We start from the raw sequence: 18030 nt of genomic DNA on the forward strand, positions 1-18030 counted from the left end.
CCCGGCAACGCGGCGGAATGTGCCCCCACCCCTCCACCCCGCCCGCCCCGGAGCGCGCAGCCCCGGCACCGGCCCGGCCCCCCCGCCCCGCGGCGGCGGCGGCGACAATGGGCGCGGCGGCACCGGGCCCCTCTTAAAAGGGCAACGCGGCGTTACCCTCCGGTGTTGGGGCCGGGACCGGGGCCGGTGCCTGTGCCCGTGCCCGTTCCCGTCCCGGGGGCCGCGGCGGGAGAGCAGCAGGCGCTCCCTGGGAGTACCGGAACAGGTGAAATCACCGCTTGGTACTGAACGCCTCGTCCCGCGCCCCCGAGCTGCGGGGGGCGACCGCGGTTCCCGTTCCTGCTCCGGTCCTTCTTCAGCTCCCTCTCCGATCCCGGTCCAGTACCGTTCCCGATTCCATTCCCGCTGCGGTCCCGCTCCGCTTCTGCTCCATCTCCTGCTCCCTCTCCTAGTCCCTCTCCCGCTCCGGTTTCGCTCCAGTATCGGTCTCACTCCCGCTCCGCATTACTGCAGTCGACTCCCGATTCCGCTCCCGGTCTCTTTCCAGCAGCGGTTCCGCTCTCGCTCCAGTCCTAGTCCCCGCTTCACTCCCGGTCTCACTCCAGTAGAGGTCCCCTTGCCCCTCCCGCTCCGGTCTCGCTCCAGTCCCTCTCCCATTCCGGTGTCGCTCCAGTCGCGGTTCCGGTCCCGGTTCTGGTCCCGGTCCCGTCCGGCGGTGCCGGTGCGCGGCGTGAGCGTCGTGTGGGGCCGCGCCCGCCAGGGGGCGCCGCAGGGTCAGGGCCACTGGCCCCAGCCGGGCACGCGCAGGGCGGGGACGGGGCGAGTCGGGACCCAGCGGGCACGGACGGGCGGGACACGGGGGACCCACCGGGGACACAGGGCATCCACCGGGGACACCCCGGGGACACAGGGAACCCACCGGGGACACAGGGGACCCACCCGGGACACAGGGCATCCACCGGGGACACAGGGGACTCACCCGGGACACAGGGGACCCCCCCGGGACACAGGGCATCCACCGGGGACACAGGGGACCCACCCGGGACACAGGGGACCCATCGGGCACAGACGGGAGGGACACAGGGGACACACCAGGGACACAGGGGACCCACCCGGGACACAGGGGACCCCCCCGGGACACAGGGGACTCACCCAGGACCCAGGAGACCCACCCGGGACACAGGGGACCCACCGGGCACAGACGGGAGGGACACAGGGGACACCCCGGGGACACAGGGAACCCACCCGGGACACAGAGGACCCACCGGGGACACAGGGGACACCCCGGGGACACAGGGAACCCACCGGGGACACAGGGGACCCACCCGGGACACAGGGCATCCACCGGGGACACAGGGGACCCACCCGGGACACAGGGCATCCACCGGGGACACAGGGAACCCACCGGGGACACAGGGGACCCACCCGGGACACAGGGCATCCACCGGGGACACAGGGGACCCACCGGGGACACAAGGGACCCACCCGGGACACAGGGAACCCACCGGGGACACAGGAGACCCACCCGGGACACAGGGGACCCACCCGGGACACAGGGCATCCACCGGGGACACAGTGGACTCACCCGGGACCCAGGGGACCCACCCGGGACACAGGGGACCCACCGGGCACAGACGGGAGGGACACAGGGGACACACCAGGGACACAGGGGACCCACCCGGGACACAGGGGACCCACCGGGGAAACAGGGCATCCACCGGGGACACAGGGGACCCACCGGGGACACAGGGGATTCACCAGGCACGGACAGGCTGCACACAGGGCATCCACCAGATATAGACTGCCTGGACACAGGGCATCCACTGGACACGGACGGGCTGGACACAGGGGTGTCCGCAAGACATGGACAGGGTGAACACACAGGACTCACCAGACACAGACAGGGTGAATGCAAGGAGCTCACTGGGCGCAGTGGGGATGTACTTGCAGGATCCCCAAGGCTTGGACAGGGTGGACACATAGGACCCACTGGACATGGTGGGCGTGGGCCCGTGGGACCCACTGGACACAGTGAGGTTGGGCACATGGAATCCATTTGGCAGGGTGGGGTTGGGCAGATAGAACCCAAGAGACGCAGACAGGGTGAACGCATGGGACCCGTGGGGTACGATGGTGGGATCCACCAGACATGGACTGTGTGGACATATGGGACTCACTGGGCAGACAGGGTGGATACATGAGACCCATGGGGCACAGCAGGGATGGGGACATAGGACCCACCAGACATGGTGGTGGTGAGTGCATGGGACACACTGGACATGGACAGGGTGGGCTGATGCCCCCTGCTCCCAGGGCTGGTGGGTGAGAGCGGTTGCTGGGACCCCCTCCTGCCCCTCAGCCCCCCACACAGTGTGTCCTCTGTGGGTGTCTGCAGGAGGAAAACTGCAGACCTCAACCCCCTGCTTTGGGGGGAAAGGGAGGCTCGGGGGAAAGGGAGGCTCAGGGAAAAGCCCCCAGACCTGAGCGGGGTGGGGGATTAGGGCTGAAGCAGAGGGCAGCAGGGGTCAGCATCACTGCACAGGGAAAGCCATTCCCATGGTGAGGCCTTTTGGGAAGGACATATTTGCCCAGAGCTGCTGCTGTATCCTGCCTGCACTTGCCTGCACCTGCCTGCACGTGGCCTGGCTTGCCAAGGCTGTGGCCGCTGTGGGGAGAACAGAGTGCTGCTGGGTCCCATTCCACCTGCGAGGAAACCCGGGCCATCCACCCCTTGCCCACATATCACTGCAGCACAGGGTCCCCCCTCTCTGCTCCCCTTCTCTGCGCTACCTCAGAACCCTTTGGCGTGACTGGGGGGGCACTTTGGCTTCACATGAGGCTGGCCAGGAACCAGGTGTGGGGGCCCTGACCAGGGCCTCCCCAGGAACTGTGACCCTCACGGGAATCAGCACCCTCCTGAGATATTTGGGCTCTCCCAGAGATGAGGACTCTCTGCAGGGCAGGGGCTCTGCAGAGCTACTGTTGCCACAGTAGCTTTTGATGCCCAACCGTGCCAGGAGCACGTGTCACCTGCGCCCAGGCAAGGGCGGTGCCCGTTACCTCTGGGGTGGAGCACTGGCACCCAGCGCGGCACCCGGCATCACCCGTGTCCTGAACGGGGATGGGGGTTTGTGCCGGCTGGGGGGGCCCTGGGACCTGGAGGCAGGTTACTGGGAGGTATTGGGATGTCGTGGGGCCCTGGGCTGGACCTGCGTAAGCATTTCGGGGGGGTCACCGGTGTTTATTTGAGTGTAGGGCGAGGCGATGACCAGCCGCTAATGATTAACCCTGGGCTGAGCCAGAGGATGAGGCCCCCCCTGCACGAGGGGCTGGGGTACTCCGTGTCCCCTATGCGCCCTGCCACGTGCTCCCCACCAGGTCCTGGGGCCCGTGGCTCAGCCCAGGGAAGCCAGATGCTGCTCCCGCCCCTGCCCCAGGATGCCCGGCTGCTGTCCCGTCCTGTGCCCCCACCCGAGGCTGGGTCCGCCCGCGGCACAGGGACGCTGCCAGCCGTGCCCCCCCAAGCCAGGCAAGCGCGAGGGACCCCACCTGGGGACCTGATGCTGCGGCGGCCCCATCGGCGCCGTGGCACCCCTGTGCCAAGTGGGGCAGGACGACCCCCCTCCCTGGAGCCGGCGGCGGGGTGGGGCCTCTCCACCTGCTCCACCAGGTGCTCTATAAAGCTCTGGCCGCTGTCGAGCTGCCAGTTCCGGATCCCTGGATTGAGGCGTGTGCCACCAGCTAACGGGAGAGCAGTCGCCGCCGAGCCCCGCGAGGCGCCGGGACCCCCCGGACAAGCCCATGGCGTTCACTGTTTTTCTGTTGCTGCTGGTGCTGGGCACAGGTGAGGGGCTGGGGCCGGCAGCACCCGGAGCCAGAGGGACCCGGGCTGGGACCCGGGCAGGCGGGGAGGTACCGAGGCAGGGGGAGTGGAGCGGGATCCCTTTCAAAGTGGGCACCAGGGGATACCGGAGCCAGCGACATCCTTGCAGCACGGACATTGTCGCTTCTCCCGTTCTGGCTCCAGGGTCCAGCGACCTGGGGCTGGTTGTGCCCAGGAAAGTTGGTACCTGGGGTCTCAGACTGCGGCCCCTCTGCCGTGTCCGAAGGGCTCGGCCAAGGGCTGGGCTGTGCCGGGACCAGCCGGAGCAGGCTGTGCCCGGGGCTTGCAGGTTGGAATGCAGGTGTGTCCCGGTGAGCACCCGGACCCCGGGCTCTCCTCCAGTGCCGCCGGCTCCTACAGCACCTGCTGGGAACCTGCCCGGGAGCTGCCTGTACTGGACTCCAGCCAGGCCAGGCAGGTCCAGAGGGCGTGGGAGCACCCCAGCCTGTCACCCACAGCAAGGGGGGCTTTATTGGGTGGTATGCCTGAGCCACCAGCATGTCAGGGACACCCCGGGACGGAGGCATCTGCTGGGCTGGGCATGGTGTCAGTGCCCAGCTAGCTCCACCTGGACCCTTGGTGGTGCCACAAGTGCCCAGCACCAGCCCCATTTGTGGGGTGTTGCTGAAGGTCTCGTTAGCCTCGTGGGCAGACAGAGCCACTGGTTGTTGGCTCCTGGTGGTTGTGGTGCTTCCCACAGTGTCCAGTTGATGAGCTCTTTCAGGTAAAACCTTTGCTAACTGGGCTGCAGCCATTGACTCCAGGGGTTTCCTCCAGGTACGTGTGCCATGACTACAGAGACAACCACAGAGATGGAAACTACTGAAACGACCGTGGAAATGACCACAGAAACGACCACCACCCCCACCGTGTTGCCAAATACATTCCCCAAAAGCACAGGGGGCAGCCGGCCCCAAACCGGCTTCCCCTATATCACTGTGCTCCCTGGCACAAACACCACGAACTTCAAATTTGACAACCACTCCATGGGCAATGCCACGTCCAACAGCACTGTGGTGCCTGTCCACAGCAACCCAGCCATCCCCCATGTCAATGTCACCTCAAACAGCAGCAACTGGGCTCCCCACTTTGGCACCAATGGCAGCTCTGCCCGTCCCACCGTGGATGGCAGCACCAGAGGCAACGGGAGCACCAGTGCTCAGGTCTTTCCCACCCAGATAACGTCTGAGGGCAGCACGGCTCCCAGTCAGACGCCCACCTGGGCTGGTCCCAACCCCAGCAAAGCCACAGCCCAGCTGCCTGCTGCCGTCCAGCTGCTCGTCCGTGTCCCACTGTCCTTCCGCATTATCAACAGGAGCTTCAATGAGAGCCTGCGTGACCCAGCATCAGAGGAGTACAGGAGCCTGAGCAGCACTGTTCTGACCATGGTGAGTCCCAGCCCCACCAGCAGAGGCCCTAGGCTGTGCTGGGAAGGAGCCACCTCACCTTGGGGCTTTCCATGGAAGCTCCCCGAGCATCCGTTCTGTCAGCGGCTTCAGCTGCTCAGCCAGTTCTGTGTGGAGACAGGAAAGGGGGGTGTCTGTGGGGAGGCGGCCATGACCTCAATGCTTCCTTCCAGTTCGAACACGTCTTTGGCTGCGCAGGCTGCATGGGCACGCAGACCTACACCGGGTGCAGTGAGTTGCGGTACAGGTGAGCAGCAGCGCCAGTGGGGCTGGGGTTTTGCAGTGTATCCCCCTGGTATGTAGCCCCTCAGGGGGCAATCCAGGTGCTGACGCCTCCTCCCCTGCAGCCAAGGCTCGGTGGAGGTCCAGTCCACCCTCGTCTTTGGGAACGGAAGCGATGCCGTCACTCCCGACGCTGCTGAGCAGCGCCTGAGGAAGAGCCTGGACCAGAATGGCTTCATCATGGGCCTACAGCTGGACAGGATCCAGAGTGAGAGGAGAATCCAGGCTGGGGAGGGAGGAGGGATGGATCCTGGGAGAAGCTTGAGGGGCTCCATAAGCATTGCCCTGTCCTGGTTGAGGCAGGGGGCCTACTTGGTGCTGTGATGCGCTTGGGGCTTGCAGTGAGCGGAGCCACTGCACATTCCCAGTGTTAGGCAGCACCGGGAAGAGCAAGTGGATCCCATGCAGGAGGGCTCAGTCCCAGGGATCTCAGGGTTCTGTCCCAGTACTGCCTGTGGTGCAGACACAGGTCTGTTCCTTTCAGGCTCTGTAGCGGTGATGTCCCCAGCTCCAGTGCCCATGGTCCCGGACTGGGCCATCGCTCTGTTGGTCCTGGTCAGCATCCTGCTGCTGTTCAGCATCTTCACCTGTCTCCTTTTAATGGTGAGGCCCCATCCCCACCCCTGTCCTCGCCTGCATTCTGCTGGTTGGTCCCTGTCCCTGTCCCCAGCCCCACACTGGCCAAGCCCTGACCCCTTCTCTCTCCCCAAGTCTACCTGCACCTGCCGCCGGAAAAGCCGAGGGAAGCTGGACCTGCTCAGCCAGAAAGATTCCTACCACCCCATGGCTGAATACCTCCAGTACCAGAGCCATGGGCGCTATGTGTCCCCCAACAGCAAACCCAACCCCTACAGCCAGGTGAGAGCGAGCCCCATACCCGGGGTCCCAGCTGCTGCAAGGGCAGAGAGCAGGGCTGCATCCCCTGGGTTCTGGGTGAATGGCTAACGGAGATGGCAGGGACAAGTGTCCGGGGAGCTCGTCCCACACTGGCCTTGCCAGGAGGTGAGTGTAACATTCACGCCTGGCTGGAGCAGCGTTCGGAGCGGGCATGCGGCCGGCACGGGCAGACCCAGCCTGGCTCTGGGGAGCTCCCCGCGACCTTGGGCAGCCGCTCCCTGTGCCCAGCCCCAGCGGCGTCAGGGGCCTCGCTGCCTGCCCACCCCGCGCCTTCTCCTGCACTGCTGTGTCCCAGCCAGACCCTCAGGTCTGCTGCTGTCATGGCATCCTCTGCCACGGGTGGGGAGCAGGGCTGGGGCACTGCAGAGCTGATGGGGGGCTGAGGAGATGATTCCCGTAGCCAGGACCCCTCATCCTGCACCAGCAGCTCGGAAACTGGAGCTTCAGGTGTGGCGCCGGGAGCTGCCTGGAGGCGCAAAGAGCTCTCCAAGGCGATCTGAGGCACAGGGGGCCGCCCCATCGCCCCGTGCCCTGTGCTCCCCCCACGCGGGGCTGTGGGCGGGGGCCGTGTCCAGCTGCTCTGGCTCCGTGCGAGCAGCTCACCCTGTGCAAATACCAGGGGCCTGGGTAAATATTTACCTTCGCACTCGCCAGGCCGGCTTATCGTGCGGGAACACGGCCGCGGCCACCGCGGCTCCTCCTGCGCACGGAGGGGGGGCTCGGGGTATCCGTGGGGGCCCAGGGTGCCCACGGCTGGGGGCAGCAGCCCACCACGATGGGAGCATGCAATTTTTGGTTGCCCATAGTGGCCGTGGAGAGGGTGCAGGCCTTCCTCTGCTGCTCCGGGGTGGGGGCTCAGCCCAGTCCTGACACCTCCTCACTTTTCCTTCCCCCAAGGTGGCCGGCAGCAGCACCACGAGGGCTGGCACCTTCACCTACACCAACCCCTCCGCCGGCTCAGACAACCTCTGAAGGGAGCTCTGGGAAGGAGGGCGGCTGCCGAGGGGAGAGGGCGGCTGCAGCCCCCCACTCCCGGGGGAGCAGCACCGGCCCCGGGCACATCCCCCGGTGCTGCTTGGCCCCTCGCCGTGGGCAGCGGGAGCCGGATGGTTCTGGAGCAGCTGGATTCATGCACATGACAGAACTGGATGAACAAAGATCATGGGCGGGGGGGAGGATCCCGCACACCCCACGGTCCCCGCACTCGCTTGGCTTTTGCAACCTTGTGCCGGGGGTGGAGGACTGGGCTCGTGCTCCCCCTGTGCTCACCCCCCGGGGATTCAATGGCTCTTTTTGTGGTGTTATTTTATATAAATATCTCTATTTGCGGGGTGTTGGTGCCGAACTCGGCTCGGCGGGGTGGCAGGTCCTCGGCCGGGGTGTATTTATCACAGTTAAAATAAAAGGATGGGGGCAGCCATGTCTCCAAAGGGCTGCGCCGTGATGTGGCAGGGGGGCTTGTCTGGGACAGTGACTCCCCTGACGTGGCTGTCACCCACACAGGTGTTGGCTTGGGTGGTGGCTCTCGTTTCTCGTCTCAGGCAATACTGGTGTCGGTGCTCGGGGTGTCACCGTGTCCCTGGTCCCTGCATGCCTCTGGATGTGACATATCCTGCCAGACTCCATCCCTCTCACCCCTCCTGCTCTCTGAACAGAAACCCCTCCTGGTTTCTGTTCACGATCAATCGTGTCTCGTTTGACACGTCCGGTTTCCCCACGGCTGCACAGGCGGAATGTGATGGTGCCAGGGCCGTGCAGCTGCACGTGTGTCACTGTGTGCACGTGGCATGTCCTGTTCACCTCCCCTGCCTGTCCGGGCTCGGGGTCTTCCAAACGCTGACTGAGCCCCAAAAAAGCTCTGGGGGGTGCTGGAAGGAGAGGCTGTGTGGCAGCACCAGGGGGCCGTGTGCCAGGGCACAAACTTTGGGAACAGCCATCCCTGGAGCGCAGCCGTGGCCCCCTGGCAGCCCTAGTTTGAGCTGGGCCTGTTCCTGGGCACCGGGAGTGTTTTGGCAACCACTGAAAAGGCAGAAAAACAAGGAACCAAACCTTCCCCAAAGAAAGCCCATGTGGTCGCAGGCATGGAGCCAGTGCTTGGCCGGGAACAGCCCCAGGACCAGCCCAGCAGCGGGCAGCTGATGGATCCCTTGGCCACACTATGCGGGCTCTGGGTGGGGCCCATGGCTGTGCCAGGTGCCCGGGAACCCTGGCATGTACTGGAAGCTATCAGAGCTGTGCTGGGGTGCAGGCAAGGGCCTGGGGGTCTCCCTGGTGCCCTGAGACTGCTGTGAGGGGTGGGGGGTGCACTGATGGGGGGCTCTGGCACAGTGTAGCACCCCCCACCCCCAGGTCTGTTCTACCAGCTGGGCATGGGGTCGAGTACCTAGGGCAGAGCCCTGCAGGGGATGGGGTGTGCCTGGGACTGCTGTTTCCCCGCTCAGCCCCGCCCAGCCCTGGCCAGGGCCCCAGGAATCAGAACAGGGGTCTGATTTGCAGGGCTGGGCCCTACAAAGTGTTGCCTGTTCACAGGGAGCTCGGCCCCCTTCCCTTCCACCTTAGGGCTGGGATCTCCAGGGACAGGCACCTACCCAGGCAGGGCCCTGCCTGTGGCCCCTCCACGTGCCATGCAGAGTACCTGGGTGGGGAGTCCAGCTCCAGTACCCACCCTGAGAAGATGCCTCAGCACCCAGCAGCTTCCCTGGCTAGACTGGCTGCCCTTGGGACTTCCCAGCAATGCTGCAGGAGTTTGTTCTAGGCCCAGTGGGGAGATGGCTGGTCCAGGAGCCCCCTGACACCTTGTGACAGGGTAGCAGTGACCACATGGCTGGGCAGAGCAGCGGTAGGACCCGACACGTCAGCACTGCCCGGGCTGGGCAGGGTTGGCACCTGCTGGCCACAGCACAAAAGACAGCCTGGCCCCATGGCCCCCGGTCCTGTGCATGCCTCTGGACATGCCTCTGGACAGCCTGGCCCCATGGCCCTATGGCCAGCCCAGCATCACAGCCTTATGACCCCACAGCCCCTCGACCCCAGTCCCTAAACCCCACAGCCAACCCAACACAGGCTCCCTGGTCCCTTGGCACCCCGACCCCATGCACAGTCTGGCCCCATGGCCCCCCTGTGACAGGGAGGCTCCAGAGGAATCTGGCATTGCAGTTTATTGTAGGAAACCATGAAAATACAGCGTTAGTTGTAACAGAACCCAAGAGAAATGACAGCAGCTCAGCGAGATCCCGGTGTGGGACTGCTGGCACAGCCCCCACGATGCCGGGGCTCCCCAGCGGGTCAGATCCAGGCCCTGCAGGCCCAGCCTGGCCATGTGCAGTTGGGCACCAAGTTGTATAATGGAGCCAAATGTGGCCCTCAGAGCACGTGCAGGGCTGGCCAGACATGTTGCTGCCCAAGGACAGGGCAGAGCAGGCGGCACTGAGGTGCCCACCAGCCCACGGGAGGGACCCCACGGTGGCTGTGTCCGGGGGCTGTGCCTGGCTGCAGCCAGATGATCCACGTTGAAAATGAGCCATTTTACAAAACATCTTCACACCTTGTTCCAGCCCAGCCTCCCCCCGCCCTCTCCCCCACCCCAGCTGCCTCCCCCACCCCAACCAGCACCCAGCCTCTCCCCTCCACTGTCACCCCACTGTCACTTTCCACCCCCCTCCCTGTGCAGCCCCGTCCCCCTCCTTGACCCATCTCTAGGGCTGACCCTCTGCCAGCCCTGCCCACAGCCCCAGCCCAGAGCAGCCTCGGGCTGAGCTGGAGATAGGAGCAGGCGGACAGGGTGAGGAGGGGACGGCAAAGCTGTCCCCGTCCCCCCCATCCCACAAAACAAACACCTGGCCTGTCCCCTGTGGTGGCAGGGCCGGGGCCACCTCTGCTATGCTCTGCTCCCTGGCCACTTGTGTCCCCCCAGGCCCTGGCGCTCGCGGGGTGCCCCGGGGGCAGAGCCGGCGGCGTGTGGGGACCGCGGGCATGGCTCAGTCCAGCTTGGCGAAGTTCCCGATGGTCACTTTCCGCTCCTGCTTGTTGGCCACCAGCTCCTGGAGGTGCAGGGCCCCCCCTCCGATGAAGCAGAAGGCGGGGCAGACGGGCCCCGAGCAGTCCACGCCGCACTCCCAGAGCTCGCGGAAGGAGACGGCATCATAGAAGCTCACCTTGCCCTGCTCATAGTCCAGGCAGATGCCGATGCGCGGGGGCAAGGGCACGGTGCAGCCGTTGGGGTCACGGGACGTGAGGGCTGAGCCGTGTGACAGCAGGATCTTGCCCATGCCGATGGTGAGGAAGGCGTAGGGAGGAGGAGCCTCCACCGTTGTGTCCTCTGCCCCACTGTCGTGGCCGCTGTCGGGGTCATACCTGTGGAGGGGGGATAGGTGAGTCCTGGTGCCAACACCCATGAGACACGCTGGAGGTCCCCCCACACCCCAGTGCCTGCTGGGAAGGTGAGAACAGGCAGAGAACCCCCTGGACCCCCCAAGCCACCCCGCTCACCTGGGGCTCACCACGTCCTGTGGCACCTGGAACCACTCCTGCAGTTTGCTCTCCAGCCCCACGCCCACCTTCACCAGGTAGGAGCTGGGGTCCACGCAGCAGGCCCAGTAGCTCTTGCCCTGGGTGATGGCCACATCGCCGATGACCAGGTCGATGGACAGGTGGCAGCTGGTCATCAGGCGCTCGGCGGCAAAGAGCATGGGGATGCCGGGGACGCTGCGCACCGCGCGCTGGTCCTTGCTGATGGCCAGCCGGTCCCGGTTGAAGCCCCAGCGGTTGTCCAGGAAGAAGTTGAGGACTGTGGGGAGGAGAGGAGAGGAGGAAGGTGAGCAGGACAGCACAGCAAGGCGCTGCGGGTTGATGCAAGCACCCATCCCCTCTCACCTGGGGCGGGCGGCGTGTGCAGGTAGATGTCCTCACTGTAGTCCCCGAAGCCTGCCTTGTTGTAGCCCTTCACCCGGAGCACGTAGACGCTGTCGGTGTCCAGGTACTCGACGAGGGCGCAGGTGCCCCGCACCTCCTCCCGCCGCTGCCACAGCTTCAGCCCCTTGGCCTTGGCGTCGGTCTTGCGGAACTCCACCGTGTAGTGCCAGGCGGGCGGCGAGTGCTGCGGCAGCCGCCAGCACAGGAAGATCTGGTCGTAGGTGTAGGTGCGCTGCGTGTCGATGACGGGGGCCTCGGGCGCTGCAGGGAGAGGCAGCGGCGGGCATCAGGCAGCATCCCCCACCCCGCAGGCGGGGAGGCGGCCGGACGCAGGGAGGGGGCATTCCGGGATTCCGGACGGACGGACGGACGCACAACCAGCAGAGTCTAGAGGGGTCTGACTGCGGAGACCGTGTGTCGGCACCGGAGGAGAGCGAGAGTCAGGGAGACAGAGGAGCTGCTGCTGTGGGGCTCCAGGGACCAGACAGGCCGAGTGCAAGTCAGGAGGGAGGAGAGAGAGAGAGAGAGAGAGAGAGAGAGAGAGAGAGAGAGAGAGAGAGAATGGAGGCAGTGGAAGAGGAGGAGGAGGAGGAGATGGAGATGGAGGGTAGTAGAAGATACTGGCAGGAACAGAGGCAGGATGGGAAGGAGAGATGAAGGGATGGCAGGGGGAAGAGGGGTGAGGAAAGGATGGGAATGGGGCAAGGAAGAGAAGGGAAACCAGATGAGGAGGGAGGTAGAAATGGGGCAAGGAGAGGGATGGAAATGGGGAGAGGAAGAGGACAGAAATGGGGCGAGAGTAGGATGGAAAGACAGAGAGAAGGAGAATGGAAATGGGGCAGCAATGGGGCAAGGACAAGGTGGCAATGGGATGCAGAAAGGGGACAGAAATGAGTTGAGCAGGACAGAAATGGGGTGAGGAGGCAGATGGGAAGGCTGCAAGGGGGAAAAGAAACGGGATGAGGAGAGGAGTGGAAATGGAGTGAAGCAGAGGACAGAAATGGAGTGAGAGTGGGACAGCAGACAAGAACATAAATGGGGGAAGAATGTGAACGTAAATGGGGTGAAGGGGGGATAGATATGGGGCAAGGAAGGGGATGGAAATGGGACAAGAGGAGGAAGAAAATCAAACAAAGAGAGGGGTGGAAATGGGGCAAGGAGAGAAAGAAAATGGAGTGAGAAATGGGATGGAAATGGGGTGAGACTGAGATGGAAAGTAGGGGAATGAAAACAGGATGAGAAGAAAGTAAAAGTAGGGCAAGGATGGGGTTGAAATGGGGCAAGGGAGAGTGGAAATGAGATGAGGAGGGGGCAGAAAATTGGGTGATGAATGGGACAGAAGTGGGGTGAGAGTGGAACAGAAATGGAGTGGGGAAGGGGATGGAAACACAGTGAGAGTGGACAGAAACGGGCCAAGGAAGAGAATGGAAACAGGGCAAGAGGGGATGGAAATGGGGCAACGAAGGGGATGGAAATGGAGCAAGGAGTGGGACGGAAATGGGGCGAGGATGGGGACGGAAATGTGAGAAGGGGTGGGAGGGCAGGAGGAGCAGCGGCAGATGGAGGAGGCAGAGCCACCGGCTGCCAACGCCAGCGGGCAGGATGGGGATGGAGGATGGCAGTGGAGCGGGGCCGGGCTGGGAGCAGGATGGAGGGATGGAGGGATGGGAAGAGAGAGTGGGGCAGCTCTGGGGCAGGGGTGTGACTTGCCTCAGTTACTTCGGTGACGCCTCGGCAGCGGCCGCAGCCTATAAACAAAGAGAGGTAGAAGCAGGTCTGAAACGTGTCGCCAGCGGGTCCGGCAGGGCCACGCGGCTCCTGCCCTGCGGGAAGCGCCTGCCCGGCAGCAGGGCAGCTCCGTACTCACCCTCCGGCACTCCTGCTGCCCTCACCTGGCACCATGGCCCTGCCTGCCTGCCCCTGGCCCAGACGCCCTGGCACAGGGCAGGGCAGGGATATCTCTGGGGGCTGCTGGGGCTGGGGCTGTCCCTGACGGGGAGGGGGCACTGGCAGATCCGCAAGCGCCTGCCCGAGCATGGCCCTGGGCAGCCGTGGCTGAGCTGCAGCTCCGAGGCGGGCAGGGACCCGCTCTGCCCACGGGGGCTGCGCCCTGGCACGGGGCACAGCCGGTGCCCGGGTCCCGCTGCCTTTACCTCGGATGAAGGCCAGGTCAGTGAGCAGCTTCAGCTCCCTGCTGACATCCAACTGGAAGTGGCTGAAGGAGGCGTTGGCTGCGGGACGGAAGCTCTGCAGCGAATCAGTGGCCCTGAGGATCCTGCAGCACAGGAGAGCGGAGATGTCAGGTACCAGAGGGCCCCACCACCCCCGGCAGCCCCGTGCCCGCAGCCCAGTACCTGTTGTGCAGCTGCTTGGCAGCCTGGACAAAGCAGGGGTGGTCAGTCTCCTTCAGCACCTCCTGAGCATAGCCCACCATGCCTGAGTTCTCCAGCATGGCCTGGTGCTCCCGGATCTGGCCGTGCAGGCTGGCCAGCCGCTCCTGCTGGCACTCCTCAATAGCCTGCAGCAGCGTGGCCCGCTTCTCCTCCAGCATGGCACAGAGCCCCTGGATCAGCTGTGACACCTCTTCCTTGGCCTGTGAGCCATTCACCTGCCGGGCACAGACATGGCACGGTCAGTGTGTGGCATGTCCTGGGACCAGAGGGGACTGGGCTGGCTGTGCCACTCCTGCCCAGGGACAGCTCAGGGACAGACAGGCATCCTCTGCCCTTACCTCCGTGTGCTTCACTGTCTCCTCCAGCTCGGCAATCTGGGTCTGCACCGTGTCCTGGCTGCTCAGGATGTAGGCGAGACTCTTTGTCAGCTTCTCCTGCAGGAAGGTGATGAGATGTGGTGCTGGCAGCCCCCGCCCCACACCCCCCCATCTGCACTGGGGCTCTGTGGTGCCCCCAATTCCCCACAGAGCCCCAGCCTGGCCCCAGCAGCCCTTACCCTGAGGGCCTGGTAGGCGCTGAGCACCGGGGTGATCTTGTGGCTGGTGTGGGTGCGGCGCACGCGGCAGAGCTGGCACACCAGCCGCTGGCAGGTCTTGCAGTAGTGAGTCACCTCCTCTTTGTGCTCTGGGCACATCAGCCCCTGTGCAGGCACAGTGAGGCTCAGCACCCCCCTCCACCCCTGCAGAGTCCCACCCCTGCACCCCAGATCTTAGAATCACAGAATGCTTGGAGTTGGAATTGGGACCTTGAAGATCATCTTGTTCCAACCCACCTGACATGAGCAGGGACATTCCTCAACTAGACTCCATTGCTCAGAGCCCCACCTTGGCCTTGGACATTTCCTGGGATGTGGCATTCACAACTTCCATGGGCAACTTGTTTCAGTACTGTACCACTCTCACTAAAAGAACTTTTTTCCTAATATCTAACCTAAATTCACTATCTTTAAATCTGAACCCATTGCCTATTGTCCTGTCATTCCAGACCCTTGCAAATAGTTTTGCCCCATCCTTCCAGAAATTCCTTTCAGACACTAGAAGGCCACAGTTTGGTAACCCCAAAGCTTCTCTTCTCCAGGCTGAACAATCCCAATCCTCTCAGCCTTAATGCCCCATCAGGGCAGGAGGACCCATGAGGAGGCCGTACCTTGGGGCGGAAGGTGAGGGTGGGGGGCGTGGGCTCATGCTGGGCTTTCTGGGTGCCCCAGGGGTGGTAGAGCTTGAAGCACTCATTGCAGAAGCTGGACTTGCACTCTGTGCAGCCCTTGGTGGCCTCCAGCTGTGGGGGCTTGCAGAACTGGCACATGATGGCCGCGCTGATGTTGATGGTCTGCCGGTACCGCTCCACCACCCGCTCCAGCGTCAGGTTGCGGAAGAGGCTGCCCAGGCCCCGCTCGCCCAGGTCCACGTCCCGCTGGCAGGCGGGGCACGGGAAGCTGACAGTCTGGGGGTGCACGGCACCCCGCTTGCGGCCTGGGTAGGTACCGAAGCCTGTGGGAGGGAGGCAGGGAGGGGGTCAGCAGGGCACGAAGCCCCAGAGTCCCTCAGCCCTCCTGCAGGGGAGCCCAGGGTGCTGTCCCCATCCCCACCTCCATCCCTTCCAGCTGTCCCTGCTCCCAACCCTCCAGCCATCCTCATCCCCTCTTGTTCCTATTTCCTTTGCCATCCACTCCAGCCCCCTCATCCTCTCCAGCCATCCCTGTCCCCTCTGCTGTCCCCATCCCCTCCAACCATCCATCCCTGTCCCCTCCAGCCAGCCCCCTCTCCTCCAGCCCTCTCTGTCCCCTCCAGCTGTCCCCAACCCCTCCAGACATCCCTGCCCCCATCTCCTCAGCCATTCCTGTCATCTCCAGCCATCCCTGTCCCCTTGTTGCCCCTGTCCCTTCTGCCAGCCCCTCCAGCCCCACCTGACTTAAGGAGGCGGTCGAGCCGATCGGGTTTGGGGACAGCCCGGCGGCCCAGGCGGGGGCTGCGGGTGGACGGGGTGGCTGCAGGTGAGGTGGGCTCGGAGGTGGGGTCGCAGTACAGGTGGCCGTGCTGCAGCAGCACCTCGCTGGCACACACGTGGCACACATTGTGGGTACAGGGCAGTGCCAGCGGCTGCTTGTACATCTCCTTGCACACTGGGCACACCAGCTCCCGCTCCATGTTCTTCATGCTGGTCTGCGGAGAGAGAGCAGGAGCGTCACCCGCCGGCAGCACAACAGGGCTGAGACCACATGGGACCAGCACCAGGGCCAGGACCAGCATCAGGGCTGAGATCAGCACCAGGGCCAGGATCTGGGCCAGGACCAGCATCAGGGCTGAGATCAGCACCAGGGCCAGGATCTGGGCCAGGACCAGCATCAGGGCTGAGATCAGCACCAGGGCCAGGATCTGGGCCAGGACCAGCATCAGGGCTGGGATCAGTATCAGGGCTGGGATCGTCACCAGGATCACAGCTGAGACTAGCACCATGGCCTGGAATCAACACCAGAGCCAGGAGCAGCATCAGGACCAGGATCAGGACCAGTACTGGCACCCAGGCTGGGATGGAGACAAGGACTGGGACCATCATCAGGGCAATGATGAGGCCTGGGACCAGCACTGGGGACAGGATGAGGACAAACACCAGGACCAGCACCAAGATGAGGATCAGGGCTGCCACTGGGATGAGGAATGGAGCTGGGATCAGCAGCAGGGCCAAGATCAGGGTCAGCACTAGAATAACAGCCAGGACCAGGGCCAGTGTCAGGACCAGCACTGGGATAGGGGTGAGGATTAGAACCAGCATCATGGTCAGGATCAGGCCTGGGAGCAGTGTGAGGAATGGCACCAGAGGATGAAGCCCAGGGCTGGACTGGGGATGCGAACTGGGGCCACACCAGGACCAGGACCAGGACTGGGGCCAGCACTAGCACCAGAACCAGCATCAGAGCCAGGATCAGGCCTGGGACCAGCAGCATGGTCAGAATCAGGACCAGCACTGGGATGGGGCTGGGGGCTGAGGCTGGGATCACAGCAGGGTCAGGATCAGCCCTGGGAACAGCACCAGAGCCAGGAGCAGTATCAGGACCAAGGCTGGGGGGATGATGAGGACCAGGGCCAGCATCAGAGCCAGGATCAGGCCTGGGACCAGCAGCATGGTCAGAATCAGGATCAGTACCCGGATTGGACTCAGGCCTGTTACAGGGATGGGACTGGGGCTGAACCCAGAGCAGGGTCAGGATCAGACCAGTATTATGACTGGCAGTGGAATGGGGATGGGGGCCACCACTGGGATCAGCACCAGGATGGAGCCCAGGGCCCAGGGATGGGGATGGTGGCTGGGATGAGGATGAGGACCAGCACTGGGAATAGTGCCAGGATGGGCCCAAGGCTGGAATGGGGATGGGTGCTGGGATTGGAACTGGGATGGAAAAGGAGATAGGAGCCAGGATGGAGATGGGGGCTGGGATGAGGACTGGGGCTGGACCCACAGCAGAGCCCGGATTGGCCTCGGCACTGGAACCAGCGCCAGGACCGGGCTGGGCACCAAGATCGGGACCGGGATGGGGCCGCCCCCTCCGCACCCCGAGCTCCCGGCTCGGTCGTGGCTCGGTGTGGGGGGGTCGCTGCGGTGAGTCGGGGTGCGGGGTCCGCCCACCCCTCAAGGGCATCGCCCTCCCCCCCAGTCTCCGCCGCGTTGCCACGGCGACCCGGTCCCGGAGGACCCCTGTCCGCCCCCCCGCCGCCACCGCGGCCGCTCACGCTGATGCGGACGAGCGCATCCATGATGGAGGTGAAGGTCTGCAGGTCCTCGCCCTCGGCCATGGCTCCGCTCCCCGCGCCCGTGCTTGCGACGGCGGCGGCAGCAGCGGCGGCCGCGATCGCCCCGGTGTGTTGCAGGGAGCGGCGGAGCCGGGGGGAGGGCGGGGGGCGGCGGCGCGCATGCTCGGCGGCGCCCGCCCCGCCGGCACCGGAGGGAGGTGGAGGCACCGGAGGGGCGGCACCGGTGGGGGGGGGTCGGCCCGGGGATGCTCTCGCCGCACCCCCGGGCATCCCCCGACGGGCGACGCTCGGGGAGCGGCGCCTGGGGTGGGCTGCGGGCAGGATGAGCATGACACCGGTACCGGCGGTGGTCCCGGGGTCGGCGCCGGGGCCGGTGTTGGGTGCGGGGGTCCCGTCTCCGCGCTGTTCCCGTCCCCGCCGCCAGAGGACGCTCCGGACGGCGTGGACTT

The 18030-nt window shown here is 64.7% G+C and overlaps 2 protein-coding genes across 3 annotated transcripts; one reads left to right on the forward strand and one right to left on the reverse strand.

The window, feature by feature from the left end:
• Window positions 1-3711: 3711 nt before the first annotated feature.
• Window positions 3712-7884, forward strand: MUC1 (mucin 1, cell surface associated). The gene is made up of 7 exons (XM_066206814.1): window positions 3712-3844; window positions 4661-5271; window positions 5463-5536; window positions 5637-5779; window positions 6056-6174; window positions 6283-6429; window positions 7366-7884. Exons 1-7 carry the CDS (start codon window positions 3802-3804, stop codon window positions 7438-7440), a joined length of 1212 nt encoding a protein of 403 aa, XP_066062911.1. The 5' UTR covers window positions 3712-3801; the 3' UTR covers window positions 7441-7884.
• A 1734-nt stretch (window positions 7885-9618) lies between these two features.
• Window positions 9619-17681, reverse strand: TRIM46 (tripartite motif containing 46). 2 transcript variants are annotated; one of them, XM_066206764.1, is made up of 10 exons: window positions 17561-17681; window positions 15739-15994; window positions 14979-15322; window positions 14329-14472; window positions 14111-14206; window positions 13734-13987; window positions 13533-13654; window positions 11341-11640; window positions 10957-11254; window positions 9619-10821 (listed from the first exon to the last, which is right to left on the reverse strand). In XM_066206764.1, exons 1-10 carry the CDS (start codon window positions 17621-17623, stop codon window positions 10446-10448), a joined length of 2253 nt encoding a protein of 750 aa, XP_066062861.1. In that variant the 5' UTR covers window positions 17624-17681; the 3' UTR covers window positions 9619-10445. The 2 variants fall into 2 exon arrangements, with proteins under 2 accessions (XP_066062861.1, XP_066062860.1); XM_066206763.1 differs by lacking the exons at window positions 9619-10821; window positions 10957-11254 and having other exon boundaries at window positions 11585-13127.
• Between the last annotated feature and the right edge of the window lie 349 nt (window positions 17682-18030).

The sequence above is a fragment of the Chamaea fasciata genome, unplaced genomic scaffold (assembly GCF_029207755.1).
Source record: "Chamaea fasciata isolate MVZ Bird 193981 ecotype frontalis unplaced genomic scaffold, bChaFas1.0.hap1 SCAF_31, whole genome shotgun sequence".
Classification (NCBI taxonomy): Eukaryota; Metazoa; Chordata; class Aves; order Passeriformes; family Sylviidae; genus Chamaea; species Chamaea fasciata.

Excerpts from the sequence above, each read along its gene's own strand:
- MUC1 (XM_066206814.1), top strand. The coding sequence starts at position 3,802 with ATGGCGTTCACTGTTTTTCTGTTGCTGCTGGTGCTGGGCACAG. Across the intron at positions 5,272-5,462 it reads GCAGCACTGTTCTGACCATG|TTCGAACACGTCTTTGGCTG; the intron begins GTGAGTCCCAGC and ends GCTTCCTTCCAG. Across the intron at positions 5,537-5,636 it reads TGCAGTGAGTTGCGGTACAG|CCAAGGCTCGGTGGAGGTCC; the intron begins GTGAGCAGCAGC and ends CCTCCCCTGCAG.
- TRIM46 (XM_066206763.1), bottom strand. The coding sequence starts at position 17,623 with ATGGCCGAGGGCGAGGACCTGCAGACCTTCACCTCCATCATGGATGCG. Across the intron at positions 15,323-15,738 it reads CGACCGCCTCCTTAAGTCAG|GCTTCGGTACCTACCCAGGC; the intron begins GTGGGGCTGGAG and ends TCCCTCCCACAG. Across the intron at positions 13,655-13,733 it reads GCCAAGCAGCTGCACAACAG|GATCCTCAGGGCCACTGATT; the intron begins GTACTGGGCTGC and ends CCTGTGCTGCAG.